This window comes from Helianthus annuus, chromosome 3, assembly GCF_002127325.2.
Source record: "Helianthus annuus cultivar XRQ/B chromosome 3, HanXRQr2.0-SUNRISE, whole genome shotgun sequence".
NCBI classification, from domain to species: domain Eukaryota; kingdom Viridiplantae; phylum Streptophyta; class Magnoliopsida; order Asterales; family Asteraceae; genus Helianthus; species Helianthus annuus.
In genome coordinates, this window is record NC_035435.2 from 167,108,395 (window position 1) to 167,128,349 (window position 19,955).

Consider the following 19,955-nt stretch of genomic DNA (forward strand, 5'->3'; position numbering starts at 1 on the left):
GTTGCCCCTTTAAGAATTTTTTAGTTCTGCCACTGGCTGTAGTAATCGAAAGAGATACCCTTACACCGATTGAAAACAATAAAAATGAATATGATGTTGTTTAGTTGATATCGGTTCATTTGTTTTGCGTTTTATGTTTATTTTTGTCAACATTGCGACATAAATTTTATTGCAAAGGAATATTGTACCACTATCGTAGCATACCTAACTGAAACCGACTGAACAACATGTGTATCGGTACCAGTATTTATTTTTATTGTTTTTGCTTTCGATAAACTGGCGTCGTATCGCTACCATACGGTGTTAAACCGAACCACATCTTTAGACTAAACTGACTTTTTGAAACAAAACTCGACCAGTGACTAAAATGGTAATTTACTCTAGATAATAATAGTGATTCAATATTTAAATAATCGATAATATTATATTATATTATATATACTATCATTACCAATCATGCGTGAATCGCGATTTGAGTTTTTACTTTTTTTTCTTTTTTCTTACTATTTTTTTTTTTACTTTTAACCCTCGACTTTTATAATTTTCAAATAGTATTTAATCAAGTTTACGGGTTTATTTTTATGTACATGCTGGTATAAATTCAAGTTGATTTATATTTCGACGTAATTTTTCCCACAAATGAGTCGGGTCAAATATAATATGTTCTTATGCTTATTATTATGTACGTTTTTTGTTGGTCTACATTTTGACTTAAATGTTGATTATATCATAAGAACATGGGTAAAACATAAACCCTAATTAAATAAATTCAATCATGAACAATAAAATAAGACGTGTGTACCTGATTAGCCAGTAATCACACTAGAGAATGAAGTAGACGTCATGTTCGTCAGATTGGTCGAGTTCCTCCTTAGGGTGCAATCTAATGATGGTGATGAAGAAGCCGATAAAGGGGAATCGATTAGGAGAGGATGCGATTTGATGTTATGTGTTTAATCAAGTTGTCTAACCTCGAAACCTCTACATTAGTCTTCTTATATATGCACCCAAGACACTACTACAAAATTGGGCAATTGTGACCAAAATTTGCCACCGAGAGAACATGTGGCAAAATTAGCAACCGATTTGCCACCAAAATTTAAAAAGGTCACGTACAACCCATATTCAGTAACTAAATAGTGGCAAAATTTGCTACCTTAAATTTTCGGTAGCAATTTAGTGGGAAACATAATAAAAACCAATAAAAAAATTAATTAAATGAAAAATACATTAAATTGTGACCGGATTTATGGTAGCAACTTGAAAATCTAATTTGGCAGGCCAATTTTACGAATCCCTGCATCTCAAATGTTAGGGTTTTTATAAAGATAACTCCTCTCTCCAACATTTACTGCCCTACATCGTACAGCTCCGATCTCTTTTGATCGTCATGGTTACAGGTTCATCAAAATCTCTAACCCTAAAGTCACTCCTAATCCCGCTTCATCAAAATCTCTCTCCACCCCACCATCAGATGAACCAGCCCCTCTACCACGGTTCGACTCGTTGCCGTTGACCAACCAATGGACTACTACAGGTGCTACAATGTACCATTGGCCAAGCTACTACTCTCTGCGGTTGCAATTTGAAGTTATGCCACTTTGAAGGTATTTTTTTACTCTGCATTCCAAGCTTTGTGTTTTACCATGAGTGCTAGAATTTATGATGAATCTTGATCTGTGCTTTAATTTTGGGGTTTAGTTTAAGATAATGTATGTAATATTGTAATTAGTGATGTTTAGATTAAATGCCTACCAAGTGTTTGATGAAATGTATGTGTTAGTTTTTTCCTCTAGTTTTATTCATCATTGTGCAGATAACTTGGTTAAAGGGAATTAATATTTATCTCTTTTTTCATATTTATTAATGGAAATTTTATCATGATTATGGTTTTCAACTGTTAACAGGAAGTAAGATCAGAATGGGTCTGCTTGTGCACAAACCACCAAGAAATGGCCCTACAGTTTTGGAGATTGGTGTCCCAGATCGCACCGCTGTTAATGAAAGGAAGAAAAGAAAAGGGTAAGCCTGAAGCAATCTCATTTTGTCAGGAATTACGATTGATACCAGAAATGGAAAGATGTGAATAAGTTTATTGATGCTTTTAATTTAGTGAGAATTTTAGGAATTTCTTATCGAGTTGATTACACTTTCTCTACAGGTTTTTTAGTACAAAAAAATGTTTTTGAAATAAAGTAGAATTTTATTCATAACTTTAAACATATTGAATCATGTTTTTTAGCTTCTGGTACTTGAATTGTAGCTCACAATTGGATATTGTTATCTTTGCAATCAACTTGACCCGTTATTAGTTTTCGTTAATTCTGACTTCTTGATTCAATTCATTGGTTGTTTTGTAGATTGAAAAGTTGAACTTAGTTATAAGGAGCTCATTAAGGAAAATGATGAAGAAAAAGAAAGATTAAATTGGATTATTGCGGGGCTGTTGGCTGGAAAAGAAAAAGATAAGGTGGATAAAGATACTATGCTCGATAGGATGTCACAAATTGAAGCTATGTTAACAAGTACAATTCGAAGATAGGCTACAAACACTTGGTTTTAAATGTTTTGATGTTTATCATATTAGGATAATTTTAGTTATCTGAAGTTTTAGCTGGTATTTCTATTAGAATGTTTTATATGCTTTTGGTACAGAGATGTTTTATATAATTTTGGGTTTTGGTGATCTTATTAGACTTTAATATAATTTTGTAATTTTATTGATATGTAATTTTTATAAAAAAAGTAGGGAAAAATGGAAAATCAATCTGAATAAAAAACCAATATTCAAGCAATCACAAAATGGTAGCAAATAATGGTAGCAAATAATTCAACACGTTCGTTAATTGCTACCGATTTTCAATGAAAATGGTGGTTAAATGGTGGCAAATGGTTGGTGGCTAAATGGTGGCAATATCAAACGGTGGCAATAAAGTGGCAAAAAATCCGTCACAACTCGGTAGCAAACAAGGCGGACCGTAGCAAATAAGAAGCGGTGGCAAATAATTTTGACCAATTTTGTGGTGGCAAAAATAAGGTGGCAAAATATAAAAATGGTCGCTATTTGGTGGCATTAGGGCAATTGACACGGGTGTTTTTGTCACCACATTTTTGGTGGCAAAATGGTGACAACAGGGAAATTGCTACTGTTTTGTGACCAAAAGTTTCATGACAAAAACCCTCTTTTCTAGTAGTGAGAGGAAACCCTAATTAGTTAATAAGGGTAATTTCGCCCATCAACAATTACCAAATAATTATTTAATAGGTTGTTATATATTTTGATCTATTATTATATAAATGATTAAAATGGCCATATATAAATAAATATATTATTTATTTATTATTACATTAAATTTCATTGTTTTTTCGGAAATGAGTCGAGTCAAATATAATACGTTTTATTGCTTATTTTTATGTATGTTTTTAATTGGTCTACGCTTTCACGTATGTTTTCTCGGAACACCGCGATAACGTACGGGGCAATTTGCTAGTTAGTGATTCAATATTTAAATAATTTAATAAAATAGTCCATCACTGTAATTAATTAAGACATGAAATCTACATCATCGATGATCGATCATAAACTAAAATCTCACCTGAACTTGTTCTCCAGTTTTTAGCTGTATTATTATAAATTTCCATTTTGAGACTGAACTTTTGACATGAACCAATTAAAATATCACACTTTAAAAACAGTGTTTCAACATAGAGTTTTTTCCCAAAGTGATGTTAGGAGAAAAAATATTTACCATTTTAATGTTTCTTCAAAATTATTTATCAAAATAGTGTTTTCTCTTCTTTTTTTATTTACTTTTTTTATTAATTCATTCTTTTATTAGATAAAAAATCGGAAAAATGGCAAATTTACTCTAGTTCACAATTCAACATTTCGGTGGTCATTTTTTGTTCTTTTATGATATTTTTTTATCTTCTTTTTTGATTTACCATTTATTTGTTTTTTAATTGTAGTTTATTTTTTAATTATGAGTTTTATTTTTCTTAATTTATTATTACCAGTTTTACCATATTTCATTTTTTAACAACAACCATGGATAATCTAAAATAAATCTAAACAATAAAATAAAAAACATGACAAAGCTAATCAAATATTGAACTTAACGCATTACTGGTTCAATATCAAATACAAACAAAACTAAAAATGTCAATCAAAGTCGAGTCACCACTGATCTCAATTTTAAACAGATTAAAAGAAAAAATGTCAAAAAATCCAACCAACTTAGTGATTGTTAGTCGTTCTTCTAGGCTTAGCGGGACATCTTGCCCGGTTATGGCCAGGTCGTCTACAAATACCACAAAGCACAGTCCTTTTCTTCTCTTTAATATCCATTCCATTTTGTAGCCATGTTGAGCAAGGACGACCCCTTTTATCTCGTTTTAGATCTGAATTGGGAAGTAATTCTCTAATAGATGATGGTTGTGGCCAATATGCTTCGTGAGGGAGTGGCGAAAACTCATACGACCAAGTAGCACAATAATCAACAATTGAGTAGCATTTATGAACATATTGCCAAGTGTTTAAAGAAAGATTGGCACATGCACTCAAAACATGAGAACACGGATACTTGAATATCTCCCACTTACCACTTACCACATGTGCAAGTTTTTTGTTCCAAATTAACTACTTGAACATTTTTTCCCTTTTGAGTTATCACCTCAAATATTCCTTTTTGTCGGTTAAATGATCTTAAAGAATGTGCACTAGCTTTTGACATCAAAGCTGCCTTTTTTGCAGCAACATGAGGAGTATACACATCTCCGTTAGCTTGAGCACTAGATCCCATAGGACGCCTTACATCAAAATAGTTAACCAATCTATAAAATGTAAGTTGAACACATGCTGTGATTGGTAAAAAAACGAGCACCTTTAATAGTTTAAGTACACTGTTGAATATCTCTGACAAGTTTGTAGTAAGCAGCCCATATCGCTTACCACCATCATGTGCAAGTGTCCATTTATCAAGTGCATGACTCTCAAGCCATTGACGAGCTTGTCGATTTATTTTCCCAATTTCTTCCATAATGGAGTTAAACTTTTGAATTTGATTTTGACTCCCATCACGGTAAGCTAAAGTTTTCAGTTGTGAGTTGCGAAACTTATCATTAAAGTTGTTGATAAAATGCCTTAAGCAATACTTGTAGACAAGCTTTAAAGTGTGAGTTGTAAAATTAATACGATGAAGGATACAAAAAAAAAATATATGTGAAAACCACGTGGCTCCAACCAAGGAGATCCTTGAGCAATCAAGCTTGCATCTAGATTTGGATGGTCTTGGGTAATCTTATAATGTAAACAAGTATGCGGGCCGGTATACTTTACAATTTCAAAAGTTCCGTTTGATTGTTTACTTGCATGAAGTTTCCATTTATAACCAGATTTGGAATGCAACGTACATCTTATGCACTAAGTACCTGGGCGTGAGTCCACCACCATAAAATGCTTATGTGCCTTGATACAATAGAGCTTGATAGCTCTAATAAGTTCTTCCTTGTCGCTGAAAGAATCTTTTCCCAATTCACGAGTCAAATCAGTTTTATTCTCCGAGCCTGATACCATCCAATTTTCATCCGCACTCACATTTATTTCATCTAAATTGGTGTAAGTTGAAGGGACTTGAATGTTATCGTCTAATGTTTCATCTTTATTCTCATCCTCTTCTAACAAATCATCCACATCGGTTTCAGTTTCATGCATATCGGCATTGTTCACAACCGCAATTTGAGAAATTGTGTTAAAATCCTCATTTTGAATCATATGTGATACAGCATTAACTTGGTTCATTCTGGAAAAAAAAACAATTATAAAAATTAACTATGAAACAAAGGATTCAAGAAGTTTTAATATCTTTCAAACTGATACAGCATTAACTAGCATTTTGTACAACATAAGATGATCTCAACATATAATAAATAATGGGTGGTATATTCACAAACAAACAAACTTTTCACATGTACAGATCAATCGATGGAGTTATTATTACTAAAAAATAATCAAACTTGGTGGTATATTCACAAACAAACAAACTTTTCACATATACAGATCAATGGATGGCAATATTTATACAATATAAATTAGCAACTATTTTGTGCATTAGGAGGTGTACTCCTAGCTTAGGATGTGTTTCAAATTTTTTTTTTTTTTTTTTTTTTTGATTTTTCACTTTTAACCCAAGTATTTTCATATTTTGTACTTTAATCCCTTTTAATTTTTTTTACTTTTAACACAAACTTTTTCATCTTTTATAATTTAACCCAACACTTTATTATATACAACTTTGGTCCATCATACTTTTTATCTTTCGCACGTTTTTTGTTTTTCGTTTTACGTTTCGTTCTAAATTTTGCGAGTTAACACGTCGTAGCGTGCATGTGAGGTTCAATGTTTTTAGCTCCATTTTTTCGAATTTGATAGACCCGTCGCAACATGTCCATTTTTCCCCTTTTGACAAGTTCGCCACAACGGGCGGGTCCTTGATCGACTGAGTTATTATTTTCTACGTTTTACGTTTCTGTTTAATTTCTTCGCATTAACACACTGTAACGAGTGTGCGTGGTTCAGCGATTTTAAGTCTACTTTTCGTTCGGTGTAATTTTTTCCATTTTATCTATTTTATTTTTACGAGTTTTTCCAATGTTGGGAGTCGATGCCGGTGTGGCATTGGTGCTACTTGGCATGGTTTTACGAACGTTTTTAACCTATTTGATTTTTTACTAATGTTTTGTTTCGGTTTACCCTTATACTTTCTTTACTTAAAAACTATTTTTACGTGCATATTTTATGTACGGGTAGGTATAAATATGATTTGTTATACATTTCGACGTAAACTTTTTTTATAAACAACTCTAGGTCAAATATAATACGTTTTCGTTTAAAGAAACCATTTTAACGTGCATATTTTTATGTACGTTTCGGTATAAATTTAAGTTGTTCTACGTTTTAACGTAAACTTTTTTGGGAAATGATTCAGGCCAAATATATTATGTTTATGTGTTTTTTTATGTATGTTTCGTAAAGTTTGTTTCGAACCAAGTGGAGTCAAATTACGGTTTCTTTTTTTCCCTTTTATTCGAAAGCTCTAATTAATCCTTTTCGATTACATGTGTCAGATTTTCCTTTATACCTGTTACGTTTTTTATGTATGAGTTGAGTCACACATAATACGTTATGATTGTTCGATATGAATTTGCGTTACTTTACGTTTGATTCAATCACAATGCTTATACAAGTTACATTGAGTTCAACTGGATACGTCGAAATACGTGATTTCATATGGTTAATGCATCATATAACATTTGGACTAATCCATTCAATGTTTTCGATGAACCCGCGCCGCAACACGGGCGGGTCTTAATTCCTAGTTGTTATTAATAAACAATCAAACTTTGTGGTATATTCACAAACAAACAAACTTTTCAATGGTAAAAAAATAATAGACAGAGAATCCTATCAATATAAACGATCAAAAATTGTGGTTTCAACTAAACCCTAATGTAATATTGTTTCAGATGAGATGATTATGGAGATACCTGTTTCGCGATCGATCTATGTTCTCGTCAGGTCGATTTAGTTGGCTTTGATGGAGTTCAGCGATGGGGGAGAGAAGATGGAGGGAGTTCAGCGATGGAGTTGGAATTGATAACTGAAACGTCAAGGGAGTTTCCCCCTTTTTCTATTTTTTTATTCTAATAAATAAATGAGTTATAATTAAAAAATAGATGGAAACACTATTTTGGTAAATACTTTTGAAGAAACACTAAAATGGTAAATATTTTTCCCCTAACACCACTTTGCGAAAAAACTCTTTCTACATGTTTACCCATTGACTTGTATTATGTGGATGTAAATTTCCAACATATACATTCCCAACTTAGGGGAATAGTGGCAGACAGCTTGCCTGACACTTCTCTATTAGACCAACTTATTTTTAATTTAATTTTATTTCTTGATTAAAATTACGCTTTCGTCCTTTGTTTAAAATTACGTTTTTGCCCCCAACTTAAAATAAAATTATAATTTTGCCCCTAGCTCAAAATTACGCTTTTGCCCTCGGTTCAAAAAGTCACTTTTAATTTTGTTCCCAGTTTCAATTTACGGTTTCGCCCTCCGTTTAAAATTACGTTTTTGCATCCAGTTTAAAATAAAATGTTGCTTTTTCCTCTAACTCAAAACTACGATTCTACCCTCGCATCAAAATTACGTTTTTACCTACAGTTCAAAATAAAATTATATTTTCCCCCTAGCTCAAATTATGATTTTGCTCTCAGTTTAAAATTATGATTTCGCCTCCAGTTCAAAATATAATTTACGATTTTGCCCTCTGTACAGAAATACATGTTATGAAAGAAAAATATTCGGCTTACTGTCCCGCAACTCGGGCGGGAAAAAAACTAGTATATTACATCATGTTTTATCCTTTCTTTCTCATCATTACACTTCACCTGCCACCTTACTAAATTTCGCCAACTCAATTAGTTGCCGACGTTGACCATTTGGTATGAAACAGACATAAAAATTTTAACGTTTTCTAACTAAAATATTATTAATTAGATTCTTGAACTAGTTCATCTGAAACCTTTTAGTGATGATGTATACTTAGAACAAAGAATCGATTAAAGAATAGGATAAAGCATTAACGTGTAATGTTACGCCACGCTTATGGTGTGTGCATATAATGTATATATGTGTAGGCTCTCAGTGGGCAAAAGTGAAGTGAAATTGTACTAATTTTAACATTATTTTACTAATTTTGTGAAAATAACGTTAAAAACAGCAAACGTTTAATCATGCATCATGTGTTGGCGTTGATAACAGAAAGACAAGGGGTACATACACTAATCGTCCTTTGTCCCGATTGTTGCTTAGTGTTATGTGTCTATGTCCAAGACTTGATGCAAAACTACCATCGAGTCGGAGGTCTCACTAGAAGCAGTCTCTCTATTCCTACGGGGTATGGGTAAGATTATTTACATCGTACCCTCCTCAGACCCTATCTTAACTTTGCTATCGTTGAGATTTACTTAGTATCATGATCATTATATACATTAAAATTCGGTGACTAAAGTATATACCTGTCATTATCTAGTTGCGGGTGATCGAGATTCGAGAAACCCTTCTAAAAACATGTTCACTTCTACCATACAATTTACATATAGGACTTGCATGAAACAACATTGATAGCCTAAAATTACCAGACATGGTACTAGCTTTGTAACATGTGAGATGTATGGTGACTAAGGATTGCTATCACCTTTTACCATCTTCTTGCTAATTCCTTTAACTGTGCCTTGACTTTTATGATGGGACCTATGTTGTTTATGACTCGTTCGGCCTGCAAGCCAACAAACGAAGTTATAAACAACACAAGTATACTCTTAAAGCATTGATATATAAACTATTTGCTTCCCATATTTATGATGTTAATCTCAACGTCATTGAAAGATGAGTCAAGTCCAAAGTCATGAACACCAAAATCTTGACAATCTAATAGCCACGTAGTGCAATCATCCCATGAGACAAAGCTATTAGCACACCTGTTGAAGCTTGTCCCATTGTTTGCTAACTCCCACGTCGTTGTGTCAACGAGTGGAGCTTCATTCTCACCTAAGAGGTAGCTTAATAACTTCTCATCTTCACTATAGCCATCCAAGAAAGTTTCTATTTTATGATCTTGAAAGTTTTCAGAAGGTTTGGAGCTTGAGTTCTCCTCAGAACTTTCGAGGGTATAGACAGTTCTAGAAGGCAATGAAGGGTTGTATTCTTCAGTTTGTGGTAATAGGTTTACCACTGAAGAAGACGATGTCTTCTCTACTTCAGTTTCCTTTTGAAGTGGTTTATGAGTGACGGGATCAATTCCCATTTTCAGAAGCTTCTTTTTAATATGGGTGTTCCAGTGATTCTTAATCTCATTGTCTGTTCTTCCTGGCATCCGTGCTGCTATTTTTGACCATCTAACACATAAGATAGTGATGTAATGAATTAATAAAGGTCTTTTGCTTAAAGCTATGTTCAAAATTAGGCTAATGATATGAGTTAAACAACTTAATCACCATATCATCTTAAGCTGATTATATTTGAAGTACAGTAATTTGTAATGTTTAACTCACTAATATATTATAACGTTTAAAATAGAGAAGGTTATTTAATCTCTCATAGTTTTTTTTAGAATAGTTTCTAATCAGGGTCGGTTCAACCATTTTAGAAGTACTCGACGAAAACAAAATTTTTAGGCCCATTTTTCACATGCCATTGTAATAAACCTATTACTTGATCCATGATCACAACTTTCTTCATTCGTTTCATTTATGTCACGTCCCTTTTTGCTATTCGTTTAACGCTTCTAGTTTACCTTTCTTTTCCTTTTTGAGCCACCCGTTTCATACTTTCTATTTTACAATGAACTTAATCAAATTAACACTTAATTACAATATGTGTTATCCAAATTACATATTAGCACCTAACCTTTAAACAAGTCTCACCCAAATCAACACAATGACACAACTAAATAATTCTTTCTTTAATAGCACCTAACAAAAATTAACTAACATGAAACCAATTAATAACTACAATTCGGGAAAAAAAACGTAGTGATGGGGCACTACACATAGTGTGGCCCTAGGTAAGAGCCTAGTATTTATAAACCACCTTCTAATCCTTAACTACTCATGCTAAATATTGATGTGTATCCTTAAAGAATTTGAACCTTGCGTCTTTTAAATAGGATATAGATGTGACACACCTTACTACAAGCATGTCGTTTTTCGACTAATCCCTCATAGTTCTGATACAAATAATGCATTTATTAAAACTACTAAAAATATGTGCATACTCTAATCTAATTCTAATAAAAGACTCTCAATAATGTCATATGTCATTTTCTCTATCAGTTCATTAATATTAATGATATTATTAGTTAATTAATTAATATCTAATTCTAATTTATAATTAAAAAATATATAAATTATCTATAATTTTAAAACCTTTGATTTTATTACTTCTTAAAATGAATAAGCATAATTCCACATGACATTTTCTCCATCATTTCATTAATATTAATGATATTATTAATTAATATTTAATTCTAATTCATGATTAAAAAATATATAAATTATCTATAATTTTAAAACCTATGATTTTATTATTTCTTAAAATGGATAAGCATATGGATTAGTTTACGCTATCTGTTTTTCGTAAATCAAGTTTGAGGAAAAATAATTGCTATTATCTAAGAAACATGGTTTTACGCTATTAAAATGTTATTTTTTTAGAGTGTTACGTTATAAAAAATGTTATTTTTTTAATTATATGCATCAATATTTCATATCAACGCCACTAAAAAATATGTAAAATAATAACACTAGGATTTGAGTTTATATATTAGAAATAATGTAGTGAAGTGATTATTTCAACTAAGTATTTTGTGATAAATTTATCTATTATTTAAAACAAAAAATTAATTAATAATATTATTAATGAATTGAAAGAGAGAATATATTGACTGAATTTTTTATTAGAATTAGATATACCATTACCCATCATAATCCATCTCCATCGCCACCATTTTCAGCCACCAACTCTATCTCAATTAATGTTTAAGAGCTTTCTTATTATCATCCCAAAATTTTAAAGAAACATTTATGTGTTCATCGGTTTTTTTCTACTTCGTCTTATTCCCCAAGATAAGGATGAGATTTAAGAATTTTCTTCACATTCTTTACGTATCGTATCATAATATAATATGGAAATTTAATTACTATATATATTTTATGTATATCTAATTATTATTACTAAAGTAACAAATAAATATAAAGTATTTGCTTAAACGCGTCATTTATAGTGAGTAATTTTATATTGTCTTTAACTTAGTATGGATAGTTCATGTTATAATATGTGTTTATATCAAAACCTATTTTTAACATTTGCAATATCAATAATTCAAATTTTATAATTATTCTGTTCTTTGAATACAACCAATCTTATCATTTAACCTGTGTAAGACACGGGACTATAAACTAGTATCCATAATATAGCATTTTATTACGAATAGAAAATAATAACGACTTTACAGACTAATTATTTAATTTCAATGATAATTATTAGTATCTTCTAAAAACTGAAGTTCCAATTGTATCTATCTCTCTTCTCAGGCGCTATCCAACATAGAGTATGAAGTTTCATATACTAAAATTATTTTTGGTCGATGCTTAAACTTTGGAAGTTAGACTAATTAATTCTATTTATTTTTTCATATATTGGAAGTTGTTTCAAGTCAAAGCTTCATATCAAACAAACTGACACCCGTTGATCATACCATATATACGTAGGCAAAAGATCAAATACAAATAATCTTAACATACTAAACATACAAATTGAAGGAAAACCCAAAAAGACAAGGTGACATTTTTGTAATTACCACCAACTATCAAAGTTACAACTAAAAATACCTAAAAAAACACAAATTTTTTTTTAACATTTTTTATTAAAAAATCGCTACATTTCGTTAGCAAAAAAAAAAAAAAAATTTTTTGTCTGCTACTAAAAGTAGCGATTTTTTAATAAAAAATGTTAAAAAAATAAAATAAAATAATTTGTGTGTTTTTTTTATTTTTTTAGATTTTTTTAGGTTTTTTGGGGGGTTTAGTTTTTAGCTTGGGTGTGGGGGGGGGGGGGGGTTAGGTTTTTTTTAGGTTTTTGGAGGTGGGGGTGGGGGGGGGTTAGGTTTTTTTAGGTTTTTGGGGGTGGGGGGGGTTACGTTTTTTTTAGGTTTTTGGGGGGTGGGAGGGGGGTAGGTTTTTTTTAGGTTTTTGGGGGGTGGGGGGGTGGGGGGTTTAGGTTTTTCTTTGGGGTGGGGGGAGTGGTTAGGTTTTTTTAGGTATATTTGTAGAGTAACTTTGATAGTTATTGATAATTACAAAAATGTCAACTTGTCTTTTTGAGTTTTTCTCAATTTGTATGTTTAGTATGTTAAGATTATTTGTACAAGAACTTTACCCTATATACGTAATACGTATAGCACTTACATCCGTCAAACTGATTGTGTATTTAAAAATATATGAAACTTAGACAATGGATTATTTGTTTTGTTGCTTATTTAAGTTTTTTTTCCTTTTATAATCGAAAACACAAAATCATTATTATTATGTGTCTAATATTTCTTCTTGAAAACATAAAACCATTATTATGTGTCTTATATTTCTTTGTTGAGAAAAAGAAAACACATATAACATATTAGGCCCTAAAGGTGTAAACGTAAAACTTGTAGATGAAAGTATAACATTAACATCTCTTATGGGCATGAAACTTTTTGGTATATAAAATTTATCCATAACCGTTCATGGATGCATTCATGTAAATATCTTTTTTATCGAATCACTTTTATATACAACAGATTGAAGTGAATTCAAGCTACAATATCCATGTGCTCAATTATATACAACAGATTGAAATGAATTCAAGCTACAATATCCATGTGTTCAAAAATAAATATCATGTATCCTTCGTCTAAATTGCTCAGTGTTATGTGCCTTATGTCCAAGTCTTTATTCAAAACTACTATCGAGCCCATTATTAATCTTTAGGTGGTGTAAATTAGCGAGTGTTGGTCGCCATTTAAAAAACTATGGAGTGAAGGAGAAACCAAGTAAAGAATTAATTACCGGTTGCCTAGGTGAGCATGAAGATCGATAACGAGTTGTTCCTCGGATTCATTGAGTAGGCCACGCTTCAAGTCTGGTCGGAGGTAGTTGGTCCATCGGAGACGGCAACTCTTGCCACAACGGTGGAGTCCGGCAAGCTTAGGGACGGCACGCCAACAACATTGACCGTTTGATAGGATAAAACTGATGAGTTTTTTGTCTTCCTCCACTGTCCACGGCCCTTTCTTCACTCCTAACTTGTCACAACAAGGTTGTCTTCCCATCTTTGTACCTTAATCTACCCGCTACGTACCAACCACCAGTAAAATGTTATAAAGGTGTGATCTTTAAGATGCTAATGCTAATAGACGATCCCTCAAAGACACTTGCCTAACGTGGGATACGCCACCACCAACCTTTAAATATAGAGAGGGAGATTCCATTGGGGTCCACACATGATCCATGAAAGCTACTCGTGAACCACAATCCGGTTCAAGCGGTAAAGTTGGAAGTGAAAACGAATGTTGATTGGTGACAAAACCCTAAAGAAAGCTAACTTTCATCTAACACCCTCTAATTTTTTAATGGGTTTACGTCATCTCATAGCATCCTATAAAATATTGCACAATCATGTAACGTGTTGGAAATTTTAATGAAAATGAGTTTTTCACTAAATATTTTGTACATCAATAATATTTATATATATGTTGTATAAATAATTATTTATGGGTTTGTGTACAAACTGTCTAAAATGGAGCTAAGATGAATGAGATATCGAAGAATCTTGAAGTTGTATGTTTGAAACAAATATGATGAGAAAATTGGATAGAGATTTGTCAACTCATCCCACATAGGTGGGATGATAAAATTTAAAATGGTATATCAGGAGGAGCACTCCTTATCCTTATCAATTGTTTCCTTAAAGACAATGGGCCCAATGTTTGAAACAAATTCATCGCACATGTGCACGTGGGGCGTGGGCTATGAGCCCAATGTTGTGCACTTTGAACTTCGCATACTGTCTTTTTTTTTTGTCCATGAGCGCGTGGTGTCAGATACATGGCGGGTGGCTGGTATGCCTATGGCGCACCCTTGGGTGGCGCAGGCGGATGTCATGGAATAGCGCAAGCTCCTTAGGCGCGCGGCTAAGACGGAAGTACAGATGGCGCGTGGGCCAGGAAGGCGCATGACCAGCTGACATCCTGGTATGCGTAGCGACTTCCAATTAGCCCGTGGCGCACTGTGTGTCTCCGCAGAAACGTGGTGCCTTTTTATTATTGTCCATGAGCGCGTTGTCAGATACATGGCGGGTGGTTGGTATGCCTATGGCGCACCCTTGGGTGGCTTAGGTGGATGTCATGGCATAACGCAAGCTCCTTAGGCGTGCGGCTATGACGGAAGGGCAGATGGCGCGTGGGCCAAGATGGCGCATGACCAGCTGGTGTCCTGGTATGCGTAGCGACTTCCAATTAGCCCGTGGCGCAAGAAGGTGTGTCTCCGCAGAAGCAGCGCAGGTTCAGCTAATGCGCGCTCGACCGGTCAAACCAGTCTACTTACTAGAGAGCTAATGTTAGACGGTTTCCACTAGTGCCATAAGTTGAATGGCACTTTTCTTTTTTACTACTACTTAATATCCATTAATTTAGAGTTTAAACCCTTTTTATTACAAAATTAATTATCTTGTTAATTACAAGATTAATGATCTTGTTTATGACAAACATTAAGAGTGTTGAATGAGTCTTGATGTATCCTATTATAAAATGAATATGGTTTATTCATTTGAAGAAAAGAAAAAACATATACTCAAGAATAATCTCTACATTTCATAAAACTTTAGAGAAGAGAATTCTCTAAATTACTCACAACTTCATCCTTTTCACCAACATTTCTAAATACCATTATACCCAGTGTTATCTCGATGCGAGAGCCATCTCCAGCAGTATACATATTGTTTCGGTTGTTGTACCTTGGGAGACAGACTATCTGAGAGGAGACGCGGAATCTGTTTTAAAGGCCCCGTGTCAAACATGATCTTCAACCAAACCCATCATTGTTTTAGTGTGCTGTTTGTTGCAGTCAAGGAGTATCGTTCAAGACTCAAGATGATGAATACTCAAATCTAGGATGCTATCAAATGTGCGTGAAGAACCCACCAGAGATGCGGCTTGAATCAAGATTGATATATAAAAATTTGTTTTATATTCTTTTGTTTAGTTATTGTAACCGGTATTGTACTATGATATTTCCTACAAGTAATGAGAGTCTCTTTATTATATATTTTGTAGTTATATTTTATAAAAAAAAAAAGTGAACCTAGTTCCTACAATGTGCATTGATGATTAACTAGTAGTGAAGAGAGCTTTTGCCACTCATGAGCAGTTATAACTTAACGTGTCTTGATGTAACCTAAAGAAACCCAAATAACACATGTTAAGGCTCAAAAGTGTTAGCCACACACACATAGATGACTTGTAATAAGTTAATATGTTTTTATGTAACCTAAAGTAACCCACTATGTCACATCCTAGATTTTGACACTTCGGGCGTGCAACCAATTAGTTGGTACCGCTTTTGAGTAAATCGCAGGGCAAAGCATTTCTCTTTCTTTTCGTGAGTTGAATAAAATATTCTTTATAAATGGGGAGGCGTCAATTTTCTTATTAGATTGTTCATCGTTGCCTAAAATTCCCTGTTTGAGACTGAGTACCAAACCTATATTCCAATACACTAGATCTTTCAGGACCAAATATCCTATAAGAAAAAACAGAAAGTGAGACTCCTATTTAGGTGGAGGCCCAAAGCAAAGGCTTCATTAGGTTCACCCTTGCACTGCTGGCCCTACAGATGAGGAAGTGTCTTAGCCTAAATTTAAACCTATTTTAAAAGAAACCTCAAAACAGAAAGTTGGTTACATTTCAAATATCAAACAAAAAACTATGTGAAGCATGATATGTGAACCAAAGTTTGGACCAGTGTCACTTTTTCCATTCTCCTAGAACCTGTAGATTTGCCAAACAATTTCATTCTTTCCGTTTTCCTCAAGCTATCTTATATATAAAAACCAAAATATCTACTTTTTTAACCCAAAAAAAATCCATTTTAGGAAATTTTCAAGTAACATGATTTAAGATTTGAGATGAAATGTGGTGAGCTATCTTGTTCAAACAACTGATCAATCAATATAAGAAGTAAACAAGGAACTTCAATAAGATGCCGAATAGCCGAGCTCAGGCATCATGCTTTAAGTCTATGCGTTTTTTTTTGCACACAAATTAATGTTTTGTTTCCGCCATAATATGTCCCTTCCCAAAGGACATGTCCGTAAGTGAAAGAATGATGCTTTTCTTGCCTATTAAAAATTTAAAATTATTTTTGCAATAATATTTGTATATAACTAGTATTAAGCACCCCCGCGTTGCGGCGGGGGCGTAAAACCATGCCAAATAATATCAATTTGCGTCGTGTTAATACGGAGCAATTAGACCGAAACGTAAAATATAGAAAATAATGACTAAGTCGATTGAGGACCCGCACGTTATAACAAACTTGTCAAACGGGAAAAAATAGACGACGTAAAAATATTGAACCACACACGTACGTTGTGTCGTGTTAACTCAGAAAACTTAGAACGGAACGTAAAAACGTTGAACCACACACGCACTTTACCCCATGTTGACTGACGAAATTTAGAATGAAGCATAAAACGAAAAATTTGCGAAAGATGAAAAATATAAAAGATGAAAAATATAGATGACCAAAGTTGAATGTAAAAAGGTTGTAAGATTAAATTGTAAAAGATGAAAAGTTTTGGGTTAAAAGTAAAAAATTCAATTAGTTTTTAGTTAAAAGTAATTAATCATGAACTTTAGGACTAAAGGTAAAATACTCAAATAATTTTGAAAAACTCCCAAAACTCTAGATACAACCCTTATATATGCACAAACATGTTAGTAATTTATAGTATTGAAATGAAATGTATAGGAAGTTTTTTAACGAAGTGATCCAAACATATCGGAGTTCTTTAGAATCACAAGGTCAATAAATGTTTTTTATTGGTTCAACTACTCATGCGAGTGGTGTTATCCAATGTTGTTAACTTATCATAAGATGAGAACACAAACACGACATGATTGTACTCATGACACTTGTAGGGGAGAGACTACGCCTAACTTAATACTCGTGTTAGGAGGGTCGTATCATATGAACTTAGTTAATGACTTAAAAATTTTCATCAACATATGATGACAAGAAAAATAAGGGTATTTTTGGAGACACGTTTGATTCGTGTTTGGTTCGACACACACGATAGCACGACTGGATGTGTAGCGTATCCACAAGGAGCATGTGTTTAGTATTACACCGATCGTTTGACTATAAAAGAAAATGCAAAAGTTCGATTGATGTGTTTTAAACTAAAACTAACATAATTTCCAAAGAAACGAAGAAGCAAGCAACAAACCACATTAGAGAATTCAAAGGTTATGTAGATGAGAGCACGCAATCAGTTTCAGTTTGAGTTTCAGGTTTTGTTACTTAGTTGGAAGACTTAATGAGTAATAAAAATGTTTAATCAGCAATATAAACACAACTTCTATTTATCTTTCCACTAACCTAGAGCACGGTCCATCTAGTTACATACCAACCATCTGATCCTTAACTAAACTAACTGTATTGGGCACGATCATGTGGCGTACTATAAACCTTCTGTCAAATCAAACCAAAACAATCACACCAAAATGAATATGAATCACATGCTTATAATTAACACCGATTTAAAGGCTTAAACATAATTATCATTCTAGTTTGTGGAATTTCCATTTGTTAATTCTATGCTCAATATAAATATTTGAAGGTATATTAGTTTAGACATGAATCATATTAAAGGGCACCAACGTGACATCTACTACACATCCAAAGTCTTTTTAGGGTGAAATGACAATCGGTAAATTCAACAATTCACACAAGCGAACAATACCACAAAAATAAATACGAATCCAATTGTCACAATTCATAAACATTAGTGTGTCATATACAATTACCAAACAAAAAATTATATATTCTTATGTTCCCATTAAAGTCAATGGGAACAACAAGAAATATGAGCCATTAGATCATTCTAAGATTAAATCTTAGCCCTTTAAAATCAGAAATTCAAGGAGCAGTTACTAAGGTGGAAAATTGACTTTTTAAAAACCCATTTTGCTTTTGAACTGAAAATCAGGCCACGTTCTATTTACAAAAATTACAAACTAAAAAAAACTACAAGTTGCAGTTATAGAGATATTTAAAAAAAACTCCTCCGTTGCTGTTGCAAAATCCAAGTATGCTGTTTTACATTAAAAAAAAATTAGTTGCTTTTCATTTTCAAAACAAAACAAAACAAAATTCAATTCAAAATTAAAACCCAGGTGTATACCTATGGGCCATTCGAGCAGTGTGTAGGTCTCCCGTCAACATTCTTTATATTTAAGCAATTTGCTCTAAAATAATTACAAAACCTGGGAAAAAAAATTATATGTTCAGATTTTTAAATAAGTAGATGATACCAAAAAGTGTGTATTTTTATATTGTTGGTTGGTGACAACTTTATTTTGAAAAAAAGTTTATTAGATACAAAAAAAAATATCTAAGGACAATTTTAATATATATTTAAAATTTTTAAGACAATTCTAATATATTTCAAACGCATAAATAATAACTGTAAAATTTAAAAAAATTAATTTAGTTTTCATTTTAAATCGACTTGACATCAGTATTTTTCAAATATTTTGTTTCCTCCAAATAAATTTAAAATAGTCCAAAAAACATGGAACGTGGGTAATAAGAAGTTATTTGGAGAGACATGTGGCAACATTTTACTGCCACCACCTGCCCCTAGAAGCATGTATATGAAGCTGCAAACATGTTAAAAAAACATACCTACAAGAGTTTCTCTCTGCTCTGAAAATGAAGCTTAATAAGTTATTATGAAGAAAGAACTGCAGCCAAACGTAAGTTTTATCACTTTTGCGCATGTAGCTAACTTTTATATTTTATAATGTTTTTAATTTTTGTCTTTAAGACAGAACCAACTTACCGGATTGAAGAATATGATCCCAAAACTAAAGAAGAGGAAGTGCAGCAACAAATTAAACCACCTGTAAGTAAATATATTTAAAGTTTATGTTCTTTTCAAAAAGTATCACCTGTAAGTAAACATATTTATGTATATATCTTATACTTTTATATGCTAAAGAAATAAACGGATATGTATATATATATATGTGTGTGTGTGTGTTTTATTAATTTTTAATGTAAAAAAAATA

At 32.6% G+C, this 19,955-nt stretch overlaps 1 protein-coding gene across 1 annotated transcript; it reads right to left on the reverse strand.

Annotated features, from left to right (window-relative positions):
- Window positions 1–9,117: 9,117 nt before the first annotated feature.
- LOC110930593 (protein ODORANT1) lies at window positions 9,118–14,017 on the reverse strand. Its single transcript, XM_022173923.2, has 2 exons — window positions 13,672–14,017; window positions 9,118–9,966 (listed from the first exon to the last, which is right to left on the reverse strand). The coding sequence occupies exons 1-2, from the start codon at window positions 13,932–13,934 to the stop codon at window positions 9,411–9,413; spliced, it is 819 nt and encodes a 272-aa protein (XP_022029615.1). The 5' UTR covers window positions 13,935–14,017; the 3' UTR covers window positions 9,118–9,410.
- Between the last annotated feature and the right edge of the window lie 5,938 nt (window positions 14,018–19,955).